Raw genomic sequence first — 16,362 nt, 5'->3', positions numbered from 1 at the left:
CTTTATCGATGTTTTCAAATACTATCTGCAAGCTGTTAAATAATACTGCTTTGTTACTCCGATTATCAAACGAAACCTCAGGAACTAATACGCTCTAGAAATTCTCGATTGGATTCAAATCTAGCTTCCGGAAGCTATTTATATAGATTCTCTAGGGAAATAAATTTTAAAAAATGGCGGCGTTCGGTGCAGAATAAACGATTTTCGCGTACGACTTTGGGTCATCCGTTCGAGACGAAAAATAATATGGGACCAGCTTGAAAAATGAGGTGTCTAGGCAGACGACTTAAAGTTTCAGGTAGTAATAAGAGCTGTCCGTAATTAATCTCCTATTCCAGCACCACGAAGCAGTCCTTCCTCCTTCTCAAAGCTACTCATTTAGAACCTCTTGTCCTTCTCTGCGTGCAGTCTTGCTTCTTTAGACCTCTCGGACCTCTCGTAAATCACATCTTGATAGTTTTCTTGCATACATTTTCCAACCGTCGCGATGTACGCCGTATGCGTTTGCTCGCGGTTCAAATTTAAAAAAAAAAGCGTCACCAACTTCTAACAATCTGTTACTGAAATCGCTTATAGTAAAATGGAAATCAATTTGAAACCAATCTTATAGAAATAATTTCGACCGTGTAATCGGTAAGAAAATCTGAAATTTTCCGTTTCGTCTTTCTGGCTTTAAGGGGGTTTGAAAAAAAAAAAAATTGTCGAACGATCCGTTGCTTGGGCCGCGATTTATCGCGTCCCCGTACCCTTTATCGCTAAACGGACTCTATGAAAAAAATGTAACACGTGTTGAGCACGTTTAGAGCGAGGGGGAAGCGCATCCGGCGGACGATAATAACGAGTACGAGAAAAACAGGACGGATCTGAGAATCGGAACGAACGATGACCCAAAACATGGAATTCCGAGCATCCGAGGCGTTTCCTCGTGTTCCGTGACCCACGAGTCTGGCTCGGATTGTTAGTTCATTACACGCTAAACGCGAAATGCTTGCACGCGGTTGTTGTTCCGTTATATAGACTGTTTTATACACGCGCGAGGTTATGCAGTCCCGACTGGTTCGTGAAATAGTTCGCTTCCGGTGCCCGGCACTCGTACCGAAGCGCGTTTCTGACGACTTTGACATTCGCTAGACGAAACAAAGAACCTTCGATCGTTCCTACAAACATTGACCTTCGGGGTCGTGCTTAGTCATTTTCGCGCTCAAGGCTAGAATGCCTACTTTCAGATACACGCAGAGTTAGAATTGTATAAATCCTTATTGGAACAGCATTCCAATAGAGATTCAATCGAATAAAATTTTATTCCAGTAGCCTTTGCAAGGCGAAGAATAAATTCGATGTCGTTCGAATAACGATCAATACGAATAGGAGATTAATTACGAACATAACGTGAACATCGAATTAGTTCGTGTTATCTGAAGACAAGCGGTCGTCGTGGATCGAATTAAAAGCGTTATCAGGATAAATCCCTCATCGATTGCCAGGAGCGACAGAAACTATTGCGAAACAATCGATCGATTAAAGCATAGCTTCGAGCGTTGCGCTTCTCGATTCTTCTCGAAGGGAAAGTAAATCATCGAGCAGCCTTTGTATCGAGATCAATGCCTTACAGAGATCGCGTAACTGCGCCACGATCGACAGCGGATCTCGAATATATCGACCGGATCGCTCGTTATCGCCGAACGATCTGCAATGGTCGATAATTATCGACAAAAATGGTGAAAGGTACGATTCGATGGAATTATAATTCCTCGTAGGTTTTACCGAACTGTTCTCGTGCTTGCGATAGCCGCGCGTGCACGAATATTCATATATGTATGAATGTTAATAACACGGGAAACTAAAGTTAATTACTAATTATGACACGAAGCGTGTTTTATACGATGAAAGCGAAAGAAGATGCTTGGAACGATTCACAGAGAATCGTAAGCTTCATCGAATCGTAGAAATGCCTAAGAACCATTAGATGGAACGCATACGATTTATGCAACTATTTACCATGATCTAACGAGTAATGAAATATATTCGCGTTATCGATAAATCTGGAATGCGGCTTTAATGATTTTTTTTTTTCATAGATCGAAACTTGGTTGCAAATTGGCGCAAAGTAGTTCGTCAGTTGTGCAACGGTTCTTTCTCTTCGATATTAACGTAAATAATATTTCGATGCGCGGCCCATACTGTCGATTAATCGTTACGTGGACGGAACGTAGACGATCTATTACGAAAGAATAAAAATTGTTTCTCTGTTGTATAATATATTTTGTGTAGGCAGTATTGTGAGAATATTATGTTTTCCAGATGGACACGGAGATAGAAGCTGATAAAATATAAACCCCAAAAGTATGCGTATTGGTTTGGTAGTCGAATGTGTTCGAAACACGTACTGCATACTCGATTCGACGTAGTACGCACACGGAGTAAGATACAGTTGGTGTTCGTAAGAGACACGAGGTAATATGGCCGCCAGTCCGCGACGCGTACGGAACCAGTTCCAGAAAGAAACCGGTTTCGAACTAAAAGAAACTGGAAGAAACTAGTTTCCATTGGTTTTTCGGCCTCCTGTGAGACCGTGCCACGACCGAGATTGGCACTCGTGCTGGACTTCTCTCGGAGATTGGAACGGAGGTTATGTTACGAGTGCACGCTAATATGGCAGATATTACGGAGCAGAAAGGTAAGAAAAACTGTTCTCAAACATGGCCAGATCGTATAATAGAGCTACGTTTTGCCTGAGTTCTCTCCTACTTTGACCGCTCGACGTTCACGTTATATGTTTCGAAGGTTGCACGGTAAGCGCTACAAGCACGCGATAAGCGTCTAGACGAATCTCCGACCGTTTCCGCGGGAATTTCGAACGCCGTCGATAACTCTTGCCCGAATAAATTCACAGAACCACGTAGCGTTTCGATAAAAAGACTCCTTTCATTCGTTTGACCTTGATAACACATAGTACAAGCTTGAACCACTTTAACGTGTAAATGTATTCTTAAAAGGGGGAATGCTCGACTCACAAATGGAAATCAAGGTGGAACAACCGCCGATACAGTGTTACGTCGAGGAAGAACACGAAAATGGTTTTCCCGGTTTCGACAATGGCACGATGCCGTCCAGTGCCGCTTTGAATTTATGGACCAGCAAAGCCACTGCTTGCCTCATTAGCCAATATAAAAAATATCGATCAATGGTGGGGCAATCGACGCAGATCAGAAGCCTGCGCGAAATGTTCGAGATGATTTCGCACCAAATGCAAAACTACGGGTTCTACTTCAGTCCGCAGAAATGCGAAAACAAATGGCGCGTACTCGAGCGTAAGTATAAGAATCTTGTGTTCCGCAAACGCTTGAAGAAGCCCGGTAGAATGAGGCATTACGGTCACTGGGAGCACAAAAGAGCACTGGACGAAATTTTTAACGAAAAGAACAGGCATATGTATTTCGAAGAGAACGATATGTCGCCAACTGAGGCCGCTAAGTACGCGTTCATTTTACCGAAACCGGCGACCGAGGAGCAACAAAGCAACACCATCGATCGTCAGCAACTGGAAGACCCTCTCGCGGCAGCTGCACCGAATTACTCGTCGAACAATAAAAACGACGAGTCGGACTTGAAGGAAACATGGACCATGCTTGTCGAGAGATTTCTCGACGAAATGTCCAAGAACTTCGCGATCGCGGAAAAGAACAAAGAGAAAAGGCACAAAGAGGAAATGGCAATGAGGCAGAATGAGTTGGAGGTTCAGAAAAGGCTTTTAAAGTTGAAGGAGCAAAAACTAGAGTTACAAAAGAGTCAAATTATCGCCGCTGCTCAGCATCTCCATTTGAACATGTAATGAACAATGCGTTAATGACTTAGTTTTAAGACAAAAGTGACTCTACATATAGTTTATGTAAATGAGATAACTTGAAGTATTATTGACCGTATGTACTGATACAGTGCAGGATAAAAGGATAGAAGAATAAAATAAATTGTAATATGTAATAAATATTTCTTAAGAATATGAAATCTGATAGGAAATGTTTTGTACGAATAAATTGTAACACAGTAATATAATTACTTGTACCGATATTACATTGCATATAAAGATATTCAAATATAATTACAATGGGTAGATTTTCTGTGTCATTTTTGTTATGTAGCCACAGATGAGGTACACAAATAGGTGTTACAGTCAATGTACTTCTCCGACTCATTTCTCCTAGGCTATAGAACCCTATTACCATTTCGGTGTCATTCGCAACCTTACCAACGGGCTATAGAAAACGACCATAGCGCTTATTATGGTAGGAAATGAAATTAGAGGAATTCCATTATTTTTTAATGAACTGAAGTTGTACCACAGACAAGGTATACAAGTAGACCTTTCACCCAATGTATTTTTTCGGCCCATTTTTCTGGGACTCTAGAGCCCCATTACCATTTTCGTGTCACTCGCAACATTACCAACAGATTTAGAAATGAATTTCAATCCCTGCATAGTCAACTCACATGTACTTACGCACACGTTACAACTGTCTGCCCATCAATACTAATTCAGTGAATGGTTTCTCAACTGACTCCGAATTTTTCGCTCGGTATGGCAATTGTTCGAACTGATGTACAAAAAGACACGTATTAACAAAAATTAACGAATAGAGAATGAGTAATACTACAGATACGGAGGTTACACATATGTGTCTTGATAAATCTAAAAATTGATTCATAACAGTGTTATCAGACGGCAGACCGCTGCCCAGAGTAAGCTTACTCCTCCATTTACACACACTAATTCACAGCCATGTGTACGTGAGCTTAGGTGCTTTGGACAGCTTCGGGAATTCAAGAAAGAAGGCGAATTTAAGTCTTTCTTCCTTTCAAAACAGCTAAAATCCGATTTGCGTCAACCTGCATACGATTTTGAGTCTCAACTGGCCAGGCATTTTTATTTTCCGACCCATACATACCTATTACACATAAACGAGGTAAAGAATAGACCTATCGCTAGTGGGATGAACGCTATCGCTGTACCATGAGTGTTTTATAACATGAGATACACTCTTCCAAAGTGGAAAAAAATGTTAAAAAGACCATGCATCATATTGTAAGGGGATTCTCGTAAGAAGACTTTAATCTTCGTAATAGTTTTAATGGGTCGATAATCAACAATGACTAGCTTATGGTCACTGGTGGTCAATAGTGAGGTGGACATCAAGGTCAGCGGTCCAGTGAAGATCCAGAAATGGTCAAGAGGTGGGACCAATCGAAATAGCGTTGTTCTTTAGTTCAAACGGTTCTTAACTCTTCACGTTGACACTGTCTCCCCACTCTTCGACTTCCCCTCTCGAAGACTACCGCTGGACAAATTCTTCAGTACCCCTGGAGCATCCAGGGGGATCGGGTCTCGCGGGCCAAAGCCAGGCCATTCGTGGAGTGCTGACCACTGGGGACCAGGAGTGACCAGGGCTGACCAGGACTGACCAGGACTGACCAGAACTGACCAGAACTGACCACTACTGACCAGTGCTGACCAGTGCAGATCCGACTACTGACCACTACTGACCACTACTGACCAGTGCCGGACCGTGATGACCACTGGTAAGAACTATTTAAAATTGCTCTCCCCACTTCTATTTTGTCGTTTGATACCAATTCAACGTTATGGAACTGTTCATCGGTTTTGCTAAATTACGAATCGTTTCTTATGTTACAGCTGGACCCTTGGTGTTTCCTTGGTAATGGTAACTAATGCTCAACAAGTAGTAAGCCCACTTTACTTATTTATATTATTATCACAAAATTGACCAGTTTATTTTGTTTGTTTGGTCATAATTCAATGTTCTTTGACTGTCTGGTTTTCTCTGATTATTATGTTTTCCTCCTCTATTTCTACTTCTGCCTTATTTTTTGAATTGGCATAATTGTGTTGGATCATGTACCATTTTTGTTTGCATATTATTTTATGTATTTTGTTTGTATATTATTTGATGAATTTCGATGTCACTAATTAGAATGAGGTTTCTATTCTTGTTCTATTTCGCTAAGAAATTTTGTTTAATTCTTGGGTATTTTCATTCTTTGATTTCATCGTTGGATTTTCAATTCTGCGTTGGGTTTTCGATCTTTGTTTCTGTTCGTCTTTGAAATTTGTATGGTTCTTCGGATAATTCTGGAATCATTTGCTATTTTACTTCGATATTATACTCTCGTTACGCAAGTATAGGTAGAATACTTTGTTTGTATCATGTGTAAATCTTGTACATTTCCGTAGGTAGGTCTAACATCGAGAATCTTATAGATTCTCACTCTTAGGTACATCAGCACGACAAATTATTCCATCGCTTTGTCTAGTTTGCATGGTGTTTATTAAATTTCCTTTCGTATGTCACTAATATGTGTATCAATTTTAGTTTCAGATTATTCGCAGGGACATCGAGGGAGTACACCACATCCGCCGAGGGACATATAATTCTAAGTCTATTAGATTTAAGCTTCGTCGCGAATCTTAAAATTAACGTCGAAGATTTCTTTATTGTACATATTTTCGCGTCTTACCAAGCAATTATTCAATAAGTAGCTTCTCGTTCTCTCGTTCCCTCGTTCCTAGCTTCGGTCACCGCTGTTTCATCGATTGAAACATGTGATCGGCCGTGTATCTGGTCCGAAAGATCTAATCGCCTTCCCTTGGTAAGCTTGGTTGAGGGAAAACGGCACTTCGCTGGAAGGTGTGGAGTTTCCGTATTCTGCGGAAACGCATACCTTCCAGCGGAAGTCGACTCTGTCTCAGGTACTCTCTCTTTGTCAGACAGCCTAAGTCGGGTCCTTCGGGCTCCCGGCGGGTTGCGTTGGAGAAATGGAGACCTCGATTCGGAGTTGCAGTTCTCTGTTTTCTTGTTGAGATCGAGTTAGCAAGGGCAGTAGGTTCGATCCTCGGATCCGCTGCACGGTACAGCATCGCGTCGCGTCGCGTATCCCACGATTTAGCTTCATCCCTCTTTTTAACCAAATAATTGTTTGGTACAACTAAGTCAAGGAACTTTGTTTCCTTCTATCGTCCGAATTTTAGCTTCAACTTGACTAGACTTTAGCTTCGACGTTAATTTTAAGTCTCTAGTGTATGCGTCTCCCAATATTGCCAAGTAATTATTTAACAAGTAGCTTCTCTCGACTCGTTCTCTCGTTTCTTGCTTCGGTCACCACTGTTTCGTCGAACGAAACATGTGATCGGCCGTCCAGTTTGTCCGAAAGATCTAGTCGCCTGCCAATGATAGATCGATTTCTAGAAATAGAAATCAATCTACCAAGGGTAGTGTCGATTCGATCCGAAGATCTGCTGCACGGTTCAGCATCCGGTCGCGTCGCGTCTCCCATAATTTAGCTTCATCCCTTTTTAAACAAAATAATTACTTGGCATGACTAGTTTCTAAGGATGTAAAAGGGAGATCGATGGAACTTGGATTCCACCTATCTCCCTTCGGGTCTCCACTCGCAGCAACCTCCTCGTGGTGAGACCTGGGTAATATTATTTAGCGTTTAATTAATAATTGTATCGCTCTTAGCTGGGTAATGCAATTATTAATTAAAAGCTAAATAATATTAGCAAATTGGCTGCGATCCGCTTTGCATGGGTCATCATAAATATAGAGCTTCTTCGCTAGATTATTTTTGATTCTCATTGATTCATCAAAGATTCTAGAGTATTGTCAAAGACGAGGTATGCGAGTAGATCTTTCAACCAATGTATTTTTTCGGCTCATTTTTATGGGGTCTCGAAACCCCATTACCATTTTCGCGTCATTCGCAACGTTACCAACAGATTCAGTAAGGAATTTTAATCCCTTCCATAGTCAACTCACATGTATTTACGCAACACTACAGCTGTTTGCCTATCAATACTAATTCAGTGAATAGTTTCTCAACTGACTGCCATACATCAGAAGAGGACGCTAAAATCACCTCCGAATTTTCAGGTCGATATGGCAGTCAGATTGGGCCACGAAAGTCCATAAGGTGTAAGGTCTACTCGTATTACTCGTCTGTGATGATGGCCACTACCCTGGAAAGTAAACGCGAAAAAATAATCGCAACACTAAAACAATCGCGATCAAATTCATATTATCATATTTACAACGCGAGTAATATTTATATTTCGCAACGCTACTGCAAACCACGATTAGTTTACACGCAACTCTACCCTGAAAAAGCAAACGCGAAAAATTCTTAGCATTCGCAACTCTAACATTAATCATGACATATTTTTATTAGTCGCAACACTACCCTAGAAGCAAACGCGATCATTTGTATTTCGCAACACTAATGCAAACCGCGATTTCTCCAAAACAGCTGATCGTTGTGGTACAAATACCATCTGAAAAACTATAAATACTACAACAAATACTACTACTACAATTACAGACGAATACAGTGACACAGTAGAACCAAATAATGATTCTCCATCCTCGTCCGAAGATGAAGATGGAGAACCATTCGTTGCAGCCCATTCTTGCGACAGTTTGTCAGGGCCCCTTCGACTCCCGAGAGTCTCTTCTTTCTTCGGCGGTCCTGCCGAAGCCTGAAACTTAATACTAGGCTCGAGATTCCGTGCAATACACAGTCCTCCAACAATTCTACGAATCGTTATCGGAACAGTTGCGAAGAAACTCGAGCGGGACGAGCGTTTCGTGAGGGGCTAACCACGGCCGCGTACGCGAAGAGCGACTTTGAAGTCGCAGCGATTCCAAGAATGGAAAGTAACACCAAAACAAACGGTGCAAACCATTTGAATCGGTTAACTCTTCCACTCTCGAAATCCAACTACAGGTACAGGACTGCCACGCGAAGACGCGCCTACCCGAAAAAGACTGTGGCCAGCCCTGCCCTGACCCTACCTACTTAGATCTAAACACGCACACCAGAAGTTAAGTGACCTACCTACCTAAACCTATATTTAAAAAATAGCAAAACACATTCCCGCCAAAACAAACACTCCACGATTCTCATGCATAATGTTCGGGCGCAACCTAAACTAGGGAGGACGCCCCGGGGTTCCTCCGACACCCGAACATTGCAAACATTCACACTCTAAGGTACGTACCATTTGCTGAAATCGGCTGACAAAAACTAGCGCTCATTGCGTATCTCTACTATATGCATACTATACAGGGTGTTCGGCCATCCCTGGGAAAAATTTTAATTGGGGATTCTAGAGGCCAAAATAAGACGAAAATCAAGAATACCAATTTGTTGATGAAGGCTTCGTTAAACAGTTATTAACGTTTAAAGTTCCGACCTTACTGAATTTTTTTCGTGAAAATGCGTAAGATTTCGAGGGTATGTCTATTGACCAAAAATGATTGTAATTGACTCCCGCAACCGAAAATAATTTTTTCAAAACGATTTGAAATTTTTTTTTTCCGTCGAAAAATTTCACATCTCGAATTTTTTTGTAGAAAGTGGGTAGGATTTCGGGGGTATGTCTATTCACCAAAAATGATTGTAATTGACCCCCGCAACCGAAAATAATTTTTTTAGAATTAATTAAAAATTTTTTTTTTCGTCGAAAAATTTAAGCACCTACCCCCCGTCGATTTTTCTTAAAAATTCGTTTTTCATTTTTAGTAATTTTGTTTGACGTCCTACAGAAAAGTTGTCTAATACTTTTTTGTAGGCACCCATGAGCTCTACTTCAGAAAAAAGTTTCATTGAAATATATTCACAATTATAGGAGTTATGGCTGTTTGAAAATTGGACCATGTTTATGGGGTTTTTCTCATTTTGCGGGGTCAAGGACCAACTTTTCGAATATTTTTGCAATTTGTACGTATTCTCCACCAAAATACGCGTAGTTTGCTTTTTTAAACATTAAAATCGTCCAATCCGTTCAGAAGTTATGACGTTTTAAAGATTCGCATGAAAATTCGGGCAGACATTTCTGGCCAGAAATTATATTTTCGGTAAGGAATTTTTTTCTCGAAACTGAGTAGGATTTCGGGGGTATGTCTATTGACCAAAAATGCTTGCAATTGACCCCTGCAACTAGGAATAATTTTTCCAAGACGATTCGAAAGTCTTTTTTTTCACCCAAAACTTTCAGCACTTACTCGAATTTTTTTCTCGAAAATGTGTAGGATTTCGGGGGTATATATAATGATCAAAAATGATTGTAATTGACCCCTGCAAATAAAAATAATTTTTTCAGAAGGATTTGAAATTTTTGAATTTAATTGTTAATAACTTTTTAACGAAGCCTCCATCAACAAATTGGTATTCTTGATTTTCGTCTTATTTTGGCCTCTAAAATCCTTTATTAAAATTTTTCCCAGGGGTGACCGAACACCCTGTATAATGTTTGAATATATGTAATATAGTTTTTAATAAATTATAATATATGTAAAATCAGAAGTTAATCTATTAAGCATTTTATAATATTACTGTCGTGTATGCAATATCAACTATTGCCAAATAAATAGTAATTAGAGAACATTGTTATTGCAATTTATTAAAATCTAGTGTTACAACATTTTAAACTTCAAAATAATGATCTTTTGAAACGACGCACTTCCACAGCCTAACCACACACACACACACATATGGAAATACGTCGCGCACGATACACTAGCATTGTCAGCCGCATACATATAAATTGTTATTACAAATCTTACAGTCTAAATCATCGTACCCATTGCCTTTGCTCACCCAAGTAGCACCTAGGCACTTGAGTGAGATTAGGCAATGAACACGGAAAAATAACCTGAAAATCCTGACTAGAAAGACTGATTAGTAAATCATAACGAGACAATATAATATTTTTTTTGTTTTTTCGTATTTTATTCTCAGTTGCAATGAATGGACTTTTTATTTGTAATAAATGAGGAGCAAAAATTTGGTATTAATATTAATATTAAAAAATGTTAGCACTACAGAAAATTTTTATGATTAAAATTTAATTATTTAGAAGAAAAGACTTTGAGACAAAATAAATTACTTTGAAAATTTAAGATAATTATTTGAAATACATTTACTGAATTATTAATTAAAATATCTAACTACCCTTGGGTCGATTTCGTTGTTAAAGTGATTTATTTGAAAGATGAGAATAGTAAACATTGCATGTTACTTTAACTTGGAAATCTACCCGCCGCGAAATGCCTTCCTGTACATGAAATGCCACATCATATTTTTAAACGACTAACAAAAGACTGTAGTATCTTCTACAGACACTTATCAAATTATATTTTAACGCGAAATAAGAAAAATATAAAAAACGATCAATATTCAATACTTGTATTGACATAATAATATCAATACTAACATCATTATATAGTAAATGCAATAAAAAGTAAAAGCATATAATTTCATTATAATTACTATTCATGTTTTAACATTACTCAGTTACATACAAATATTCATTTAATATGCAGCATTTATCATATTAAAACACGCGGGATACATGAAGGCCCTAGCCTGAACTAAATAATAAAAAAGTACAAGTCACTGCATTCGTCAAAGATAGCACGTATACAACTGGTCACCCGCGTCGATTCGGACCTTTTTGTCCTACGACGTGATTGGGGACCAGAGGAATAAAATTTGGCATGCAACTCACCAATTGTAGAGTGCAAGCACCCGCACGACTAGATTGGTTAGTAGGAGTCATCAGCGAAGTCATCAAGAGGTTCCTGGATCCGTAAGTAGGTACGTTGATGGGATGTTAGGATCCTGAAAAAAGAAACAGCAAATATAACACTCTATTTCTTAAATTATCGAAACTTTAATTTTAATAAAAAACTTTTGCTAATATTGGAAATTTAATGTAGCAAAATTTAAAACAAACAATTTTTTTGTTTTAAAATAAAAAAGATACTTACATTTTTTGCTCGTAGACATCGCCAAATACTGTTCAGTGATGCACTGACTCTAGAATCGCGATTCATAAAGGAGAGAAAGCACCGGTGCTCTGAACAAAATTCACAAGAACGCAATACACACTGACTCGAATTCCGCGTGTCCCTAAAATTGAAACAATAATCTACTCGAAGTCACTGTGCTTCGAAAAACAAGAAACTCTAAACGACAAAAGCACTGAATTTACTGACCGCATTGCGCGCGGTCATCAAAATTTCTAAAAGATAAAATGAAAATTCGAGATTAGAAATAAAAAGTAATTCAGTAAACACACAGATCTGTCTATTTATCGATTTAGTATTAAATTTCATCGATAAAAACACAAAAATATGTAACAAATATAGATACATAATCAGATGTTATAGTGAAGTTGAGTTTACCAATATTGAATTTCGTATTTCCTCGATCTGCGACTTCCAAGCATCAATGGCGTCCATCCATTGTTTGCCGGTAGCTTGCAAGCAAATGGCGTCCATCCATTGCATGCCGGTAGCGTCCCCTCCAGCCGAATAGCAGCAAAGTCTGTAACAGAAATAAAACAAAAATTACGATTCAATGCGTTAAAATAAATGCATTCACACCTTAATTAAAGATCGACTGAACCCGAAATATGGTCTATGAGTTGATGATTACGTTTAGAGATATCATAATTGATGTCAATTAGACATGTAAGAAAACGCGCGAAACTGGCTCGACTTTTCTCGCGATTCCGATAGAATTTCTAGTAGATACGTGTTAATATTACATGAAAGCACCAACAAAGAGTAACAGAGAGTACTGCGAGTGATTCGGGACTTTCAGATGACAATAATTAAAAATTACATACCTCATTAGACGCGAAGCCTGTCATAACACCATTTTCCAAAGGACGAGTGACGACCGCCGAGCAGACTAACCGTTGACCGTTACGAAGGAACGAGTGGAGGGTGGGGAGGGGGGGTCCAACGTCTCGAGTTTCAGTGTTTGTTTCCGAAGAAAAGATTAAGCCTTATATTTCGAATAACATTGATGATGTACATATTTAGGATCTGCGGCTGTAAAATAAAGACAAAAAGATATCAGAGAAACAATTAATTACTTAATGATGTATTATCGTTATATTCTTGTGACGTCATAATGCAAGCTTCTCATTGGCTCTGCTTGAACATCGATATATTCGATATATTCGATAGTGTCTCTTAAAAATGACATATCGATGTATTATACTGTTTATGGGTAATTAAGTCGATCGAAATATCTACTTAATAACATGTAAGTATATTAATGTTTGATCGAAAAATTAATCAATGCTTTTCATATGAATTTCGTAGTTTATGCATAGAATACACAAAAATATTAATGTTCATAACGTTTGATTAAATGACTGTTCTAGTCTATTACTCGTCTGTACCTATTTCTTGTATATTCTAAAATATTTCTTAAAAATAATTTTATTCCTACCATTCCAGCATTCGTAAGCCAGGGTCAGCGATTCGAGACATTTGTGCTTTGGAAACTCGATCTGTCCATGTTTATAACTTTGCTCGCCGGCTTCTCGATTTCACCTTAGAGCTGGGCTCCTTGGTCGCGTGGCACGGGAAACTGTGCTTTTTACACGTTCTACACGATGCATTGCTGTGTCGTTAATCCGTGTGTTACGAAAAAATTATTGCTGCTGACATCTATGCTTGCACAACGAATCACGATGGGCTTTTATGTAGATCTAGTGAAAACTGAAATAAACAATTTTGGAGAATATACTATACACAAAAGGAACATTTATATAAGGAACTGATTAAAATTTGCATTGAAAATTAATATTAACACATATGTTTCTATGATTAGAATTAATATATTTCAATCGATCTAGTTACTTATGTATCCAATAACAGGTCGATATTCGATTAAGCGGAGCCAATGAGAAGCTTGCATTATGACGTCACAAGAATACAACGATAATCTTTAAGTAATTGTTTCTCTGATATCTTTCTGTATTTATTTTACAGCCGTAGATCGTAAATATGTATATCATCAATGTTATTCAAAATATAAGGTTTAATTTTTCCCTCGGAAATATACATCGAGAGTCAAGACGTTCGACTACCCCACTCCACCCTTCACTCGTTCCTTCGTAACGGTCAACGGTTAGTCTGCTCGGCGGTCGTCACTCATCCTTCGGAAATTTGGTGTGATGACAGGCTACGCGTCTAATGAGGTACGTAATTTTTAATTATTGTCATCCAAACGTCCCGAATTGCTCGTAGTAGTCTCCGTTATTAGAATAGTCTCTAAACTTATTAGATATTCAACCGGAATTGCGAGAAAAGTCGGAGAACAGGAGAACAGGAGAGAAAGACCAGGAGGAGAGGAAGATGAAGAAGAAGAGGAGGAGAGGGCGATGAAGAAGAAGAGGTGGAGAGGGCGATGAAGAAGAAGAAGAGGAATAATGGAATTCCTCTAATTTCATTTCCTACCATAATAAGCGCTATGGTCGTTTTCTATAGCTCGTTGGTAAGGTCGCGAATGATACCGAAATGGTATTGAAGCTCTATAGCCTAGGAGAAATGAGTCGGAGAAATACATTGGTTCTAACACCTATTTGTGTACCCCATTTGTGGCTATATAATAAAAATGACACAGAAAATCTACTCATCGTGATTATATTTGAGTCTTTATATACAATGTAATATCGGTACAAATAATTATATTACTGTGTTACAATTTATTCGTACAAAACATTTCCTATCAGATTTCATATTCGTAAGTGTCTATGTGTACGTGAACCACGATTGTTCCGAGTTACTTGCAAATAGGACTGTTATTAATTTTTCAAATTGAATTTAATAATTTCTCCACTTGTGGGAAAGTGGAATGAGGTGCCCCCAGTGTACCCGAGGCTCCGTCTACATCTCTGCTCTGTCGCGTAGATATATATACAAGTTTTTGTAGCAGACGAAAAATATAACCTCTTTGCTGTAGGGGTAGCTAAGTGTCATCGCAGGCACGAATGAATTGAAACAAACGTTGCTTGTCTTCGTATGCATAATGGCAAATGACAGGGAGGTGCTCAGAGAAATTTGGGATGGCAAAATTCCCGTTTGTTTTACACTTGATTCCGAGGAAATTTGCGAATTGCAAGGACCCGATCCGTTTTATCTAATGGTACCTAGGTTAAGTTATTTTCCACTCTGCACAGACAAGGTAAATCAATAAAAGTCCAATAGTGTTCGATGTAAATGAATGTTACCTCGTCTGAAATTGCTTTTTCCGTGCGAAAGGTACGAAAGCATTTTATACGACATGTGCAAAGCGACACTAAACAGGAACACGAAATGTGGCTAGAATTCAATGGAATTCCCCTAAAATGGCATTATCCGATCGGTGTACTCATGGATATTTATTCTAACGACATTCAGTTACCATGGAACATTGTTGTTCACTTTGAAAGGTTCCCAGAAAATGTATTGATGCATTGTCAAAACAAGTACGTACATCAAGGCATAATTCAATTATTCCTGGCAATGAATCAATTGAATTCGATTAGACTGATCTTTTAGAGAGGCAGCAGAGTCCTATTTCCTCTCCTGTATAAAAGAAGCTGATGTATTGAAGCACAGAAGTCAAGTTGTGTCCAGTATGCAAAAGAAAGATCACAATCAGCTGTGGTCTGGTTTGCTCAATGACAAATTCGATCAGTTTTGGTCTGTGAATCGAAAACTTATGGAGGCCAGCAACAGCGAAGAAGGTTTCAAATATATACCATTTAGATGTTACACAAGCGAGGACAAATATATTCAGAAACTTGTGAAACCTATCAACGAAGAGGGTCAGAGGAAAACACTAAGGCATTTATTGAACGAAGTGTTTCCAAACCAGGAAAAGAGTAAATATATGTTCTCTTTTACTAAGGAAATATTCTGTTTTATTAGAGAATATATATAATTTTTTTACAGTCACTGTGCTCACCCATGGCATAGTTCCACCTTTGGAAACGCCGCTTCAGTGGATGTCTGAACATTTGAGCTACCCTGACAATTTTCTGCATTTAGTTCTGGTGTCATAACGCATATCGAAACAACACGTTAATCGATTATCTGAAAATTCGATAAAGCTTGAGTTCGCGCTCTGTTTTTTTTGCCGATTTTTACTAGCTCTCCGAACGTGATCCACCTTCTATTGCATATTTATTTTATATGAAATTGTACATGTTTCTCTGATTTAAAGAACGAAACATCGGTTAATTCCTTGCATTAGCGAACGTTGTTGCTTTTATTCTCGTAACGCACGAATTTATCATAACCTCGAAGCCGGTGTCTTGAACTTTATCTCAACTGTAGTGATGGGCCTGTACACAGCTCGGATAAATGTCGGACCACGTATGCTATCAGTCGAACAAGTTGTAATTCGATCATCGAGAATGTATCCGAAAGAATATATATTGTATAAATATAGTTATATAAATATTTAAACAATTACACGTATGTAAATACATCAATCAAGATT

The 16,362-nt window shown here is 38.6% G+C and overlaps 2 protein-coding genes across 2 annotated transcripts; both read left to right on the top strand.

Moving 5' to 3' along the window:
* Positions 1-1,632: 1,632 nt before the first annotated feature.
* Positions 1,633-4,071, top strand: LOC143344334 (uncharacterized). The gene is made up of 3 exons (XM_076770308.1): positions 1,633-1,725; positions 2,272-2,677; positions 2,997-4,071. Exons 2-3 carry the CDS (start codon positions 2,632-2,634, stop codon positions 3,830-3,832), a joined length of 882 nt encoding a protein of 293 aa, XP_076626423.1. The 5' UTR covers positions 1,633-1,725; positions 2,272-2,631; the 3' UTR covers positions 3,833-4,071.
* Positions 4,072-14,661: 10,590 nt separating this feature from the next.
* Positions 14,662-16,354, top strand: Atg5 (autophagy protein 5). Its single transcript, XM_076770935.1, has 4 exons — positions 14,662-15,060; positions 15,138-15,343; positions 15,417-15,742; positions 15,813-16,354. The coding sequence occupies exons 1-4, from the start codon at positions 14,905-14,907 to the stop codon at positions 15,920-15,922; spliced, it is 798 nt and encodes a 265-aa protein (XP_076627050.1). The 5' UTR covers positions 14,662-14,904; the 3' UTR covers positions 15,923-16,354.
* Positions 16,355-16,362: the final 8 nt, after the last annotated feature.

The sequence above is a fragment of the Colletes latitarsis genome, chromosome 8 (assembly GCF_051014445.1).
Source record: "Colletes latitarsis isolate SP2378_abdomen chromosome 8, iyColLati1, whole genome shotgun sequence".
NCBI lineage: Eukaryota > Metazoa > Arthropoda > Insecta > Hymenoptera > Colletidae > Colletes > Colletes latitarsis.
The sequence above is the reverse complement of the archived record's forward strand: the minus strand, read 5'-3'. Positions and strand labels throughout refer to the sequence as shown.

Coding starts and splice junctions, on each gene's coding strand:
- LOC143344334 (XM_076770308.1), top strand. CDS start 2,632: ATGTTACGAGTGCACGCTAATATGGCAGATATTACGGAGCAGAAAG. Junction 2,678..2,996: donor AGATATTACGGAGCAGAAAG/GTAAGAAAAACT, acceptor TATTCTTAAAAG/GGGGAATGCTCGACTCACAA.
- Atg5 (XM_076770935.1), top strand. CDS start 14,905: ATGGCAAATGACAGGGAGGTGCTCAGAGAAATTTGGGATGGCAAAATT. Junction 15,061..15,137: donor TTCCACTCTGCACAGACAAG/GTAAATCAATAA, acceptor TCCGTGCGAAAG/GTACGAAAGCATTTTATACG. Junction 15,344..15,416: donor TTGATGCATTGTCAAAACAA/GTACGTACATCA, acceptor CTGATCTTTTAG/AGAGGCAGCAGAGTCCTATT.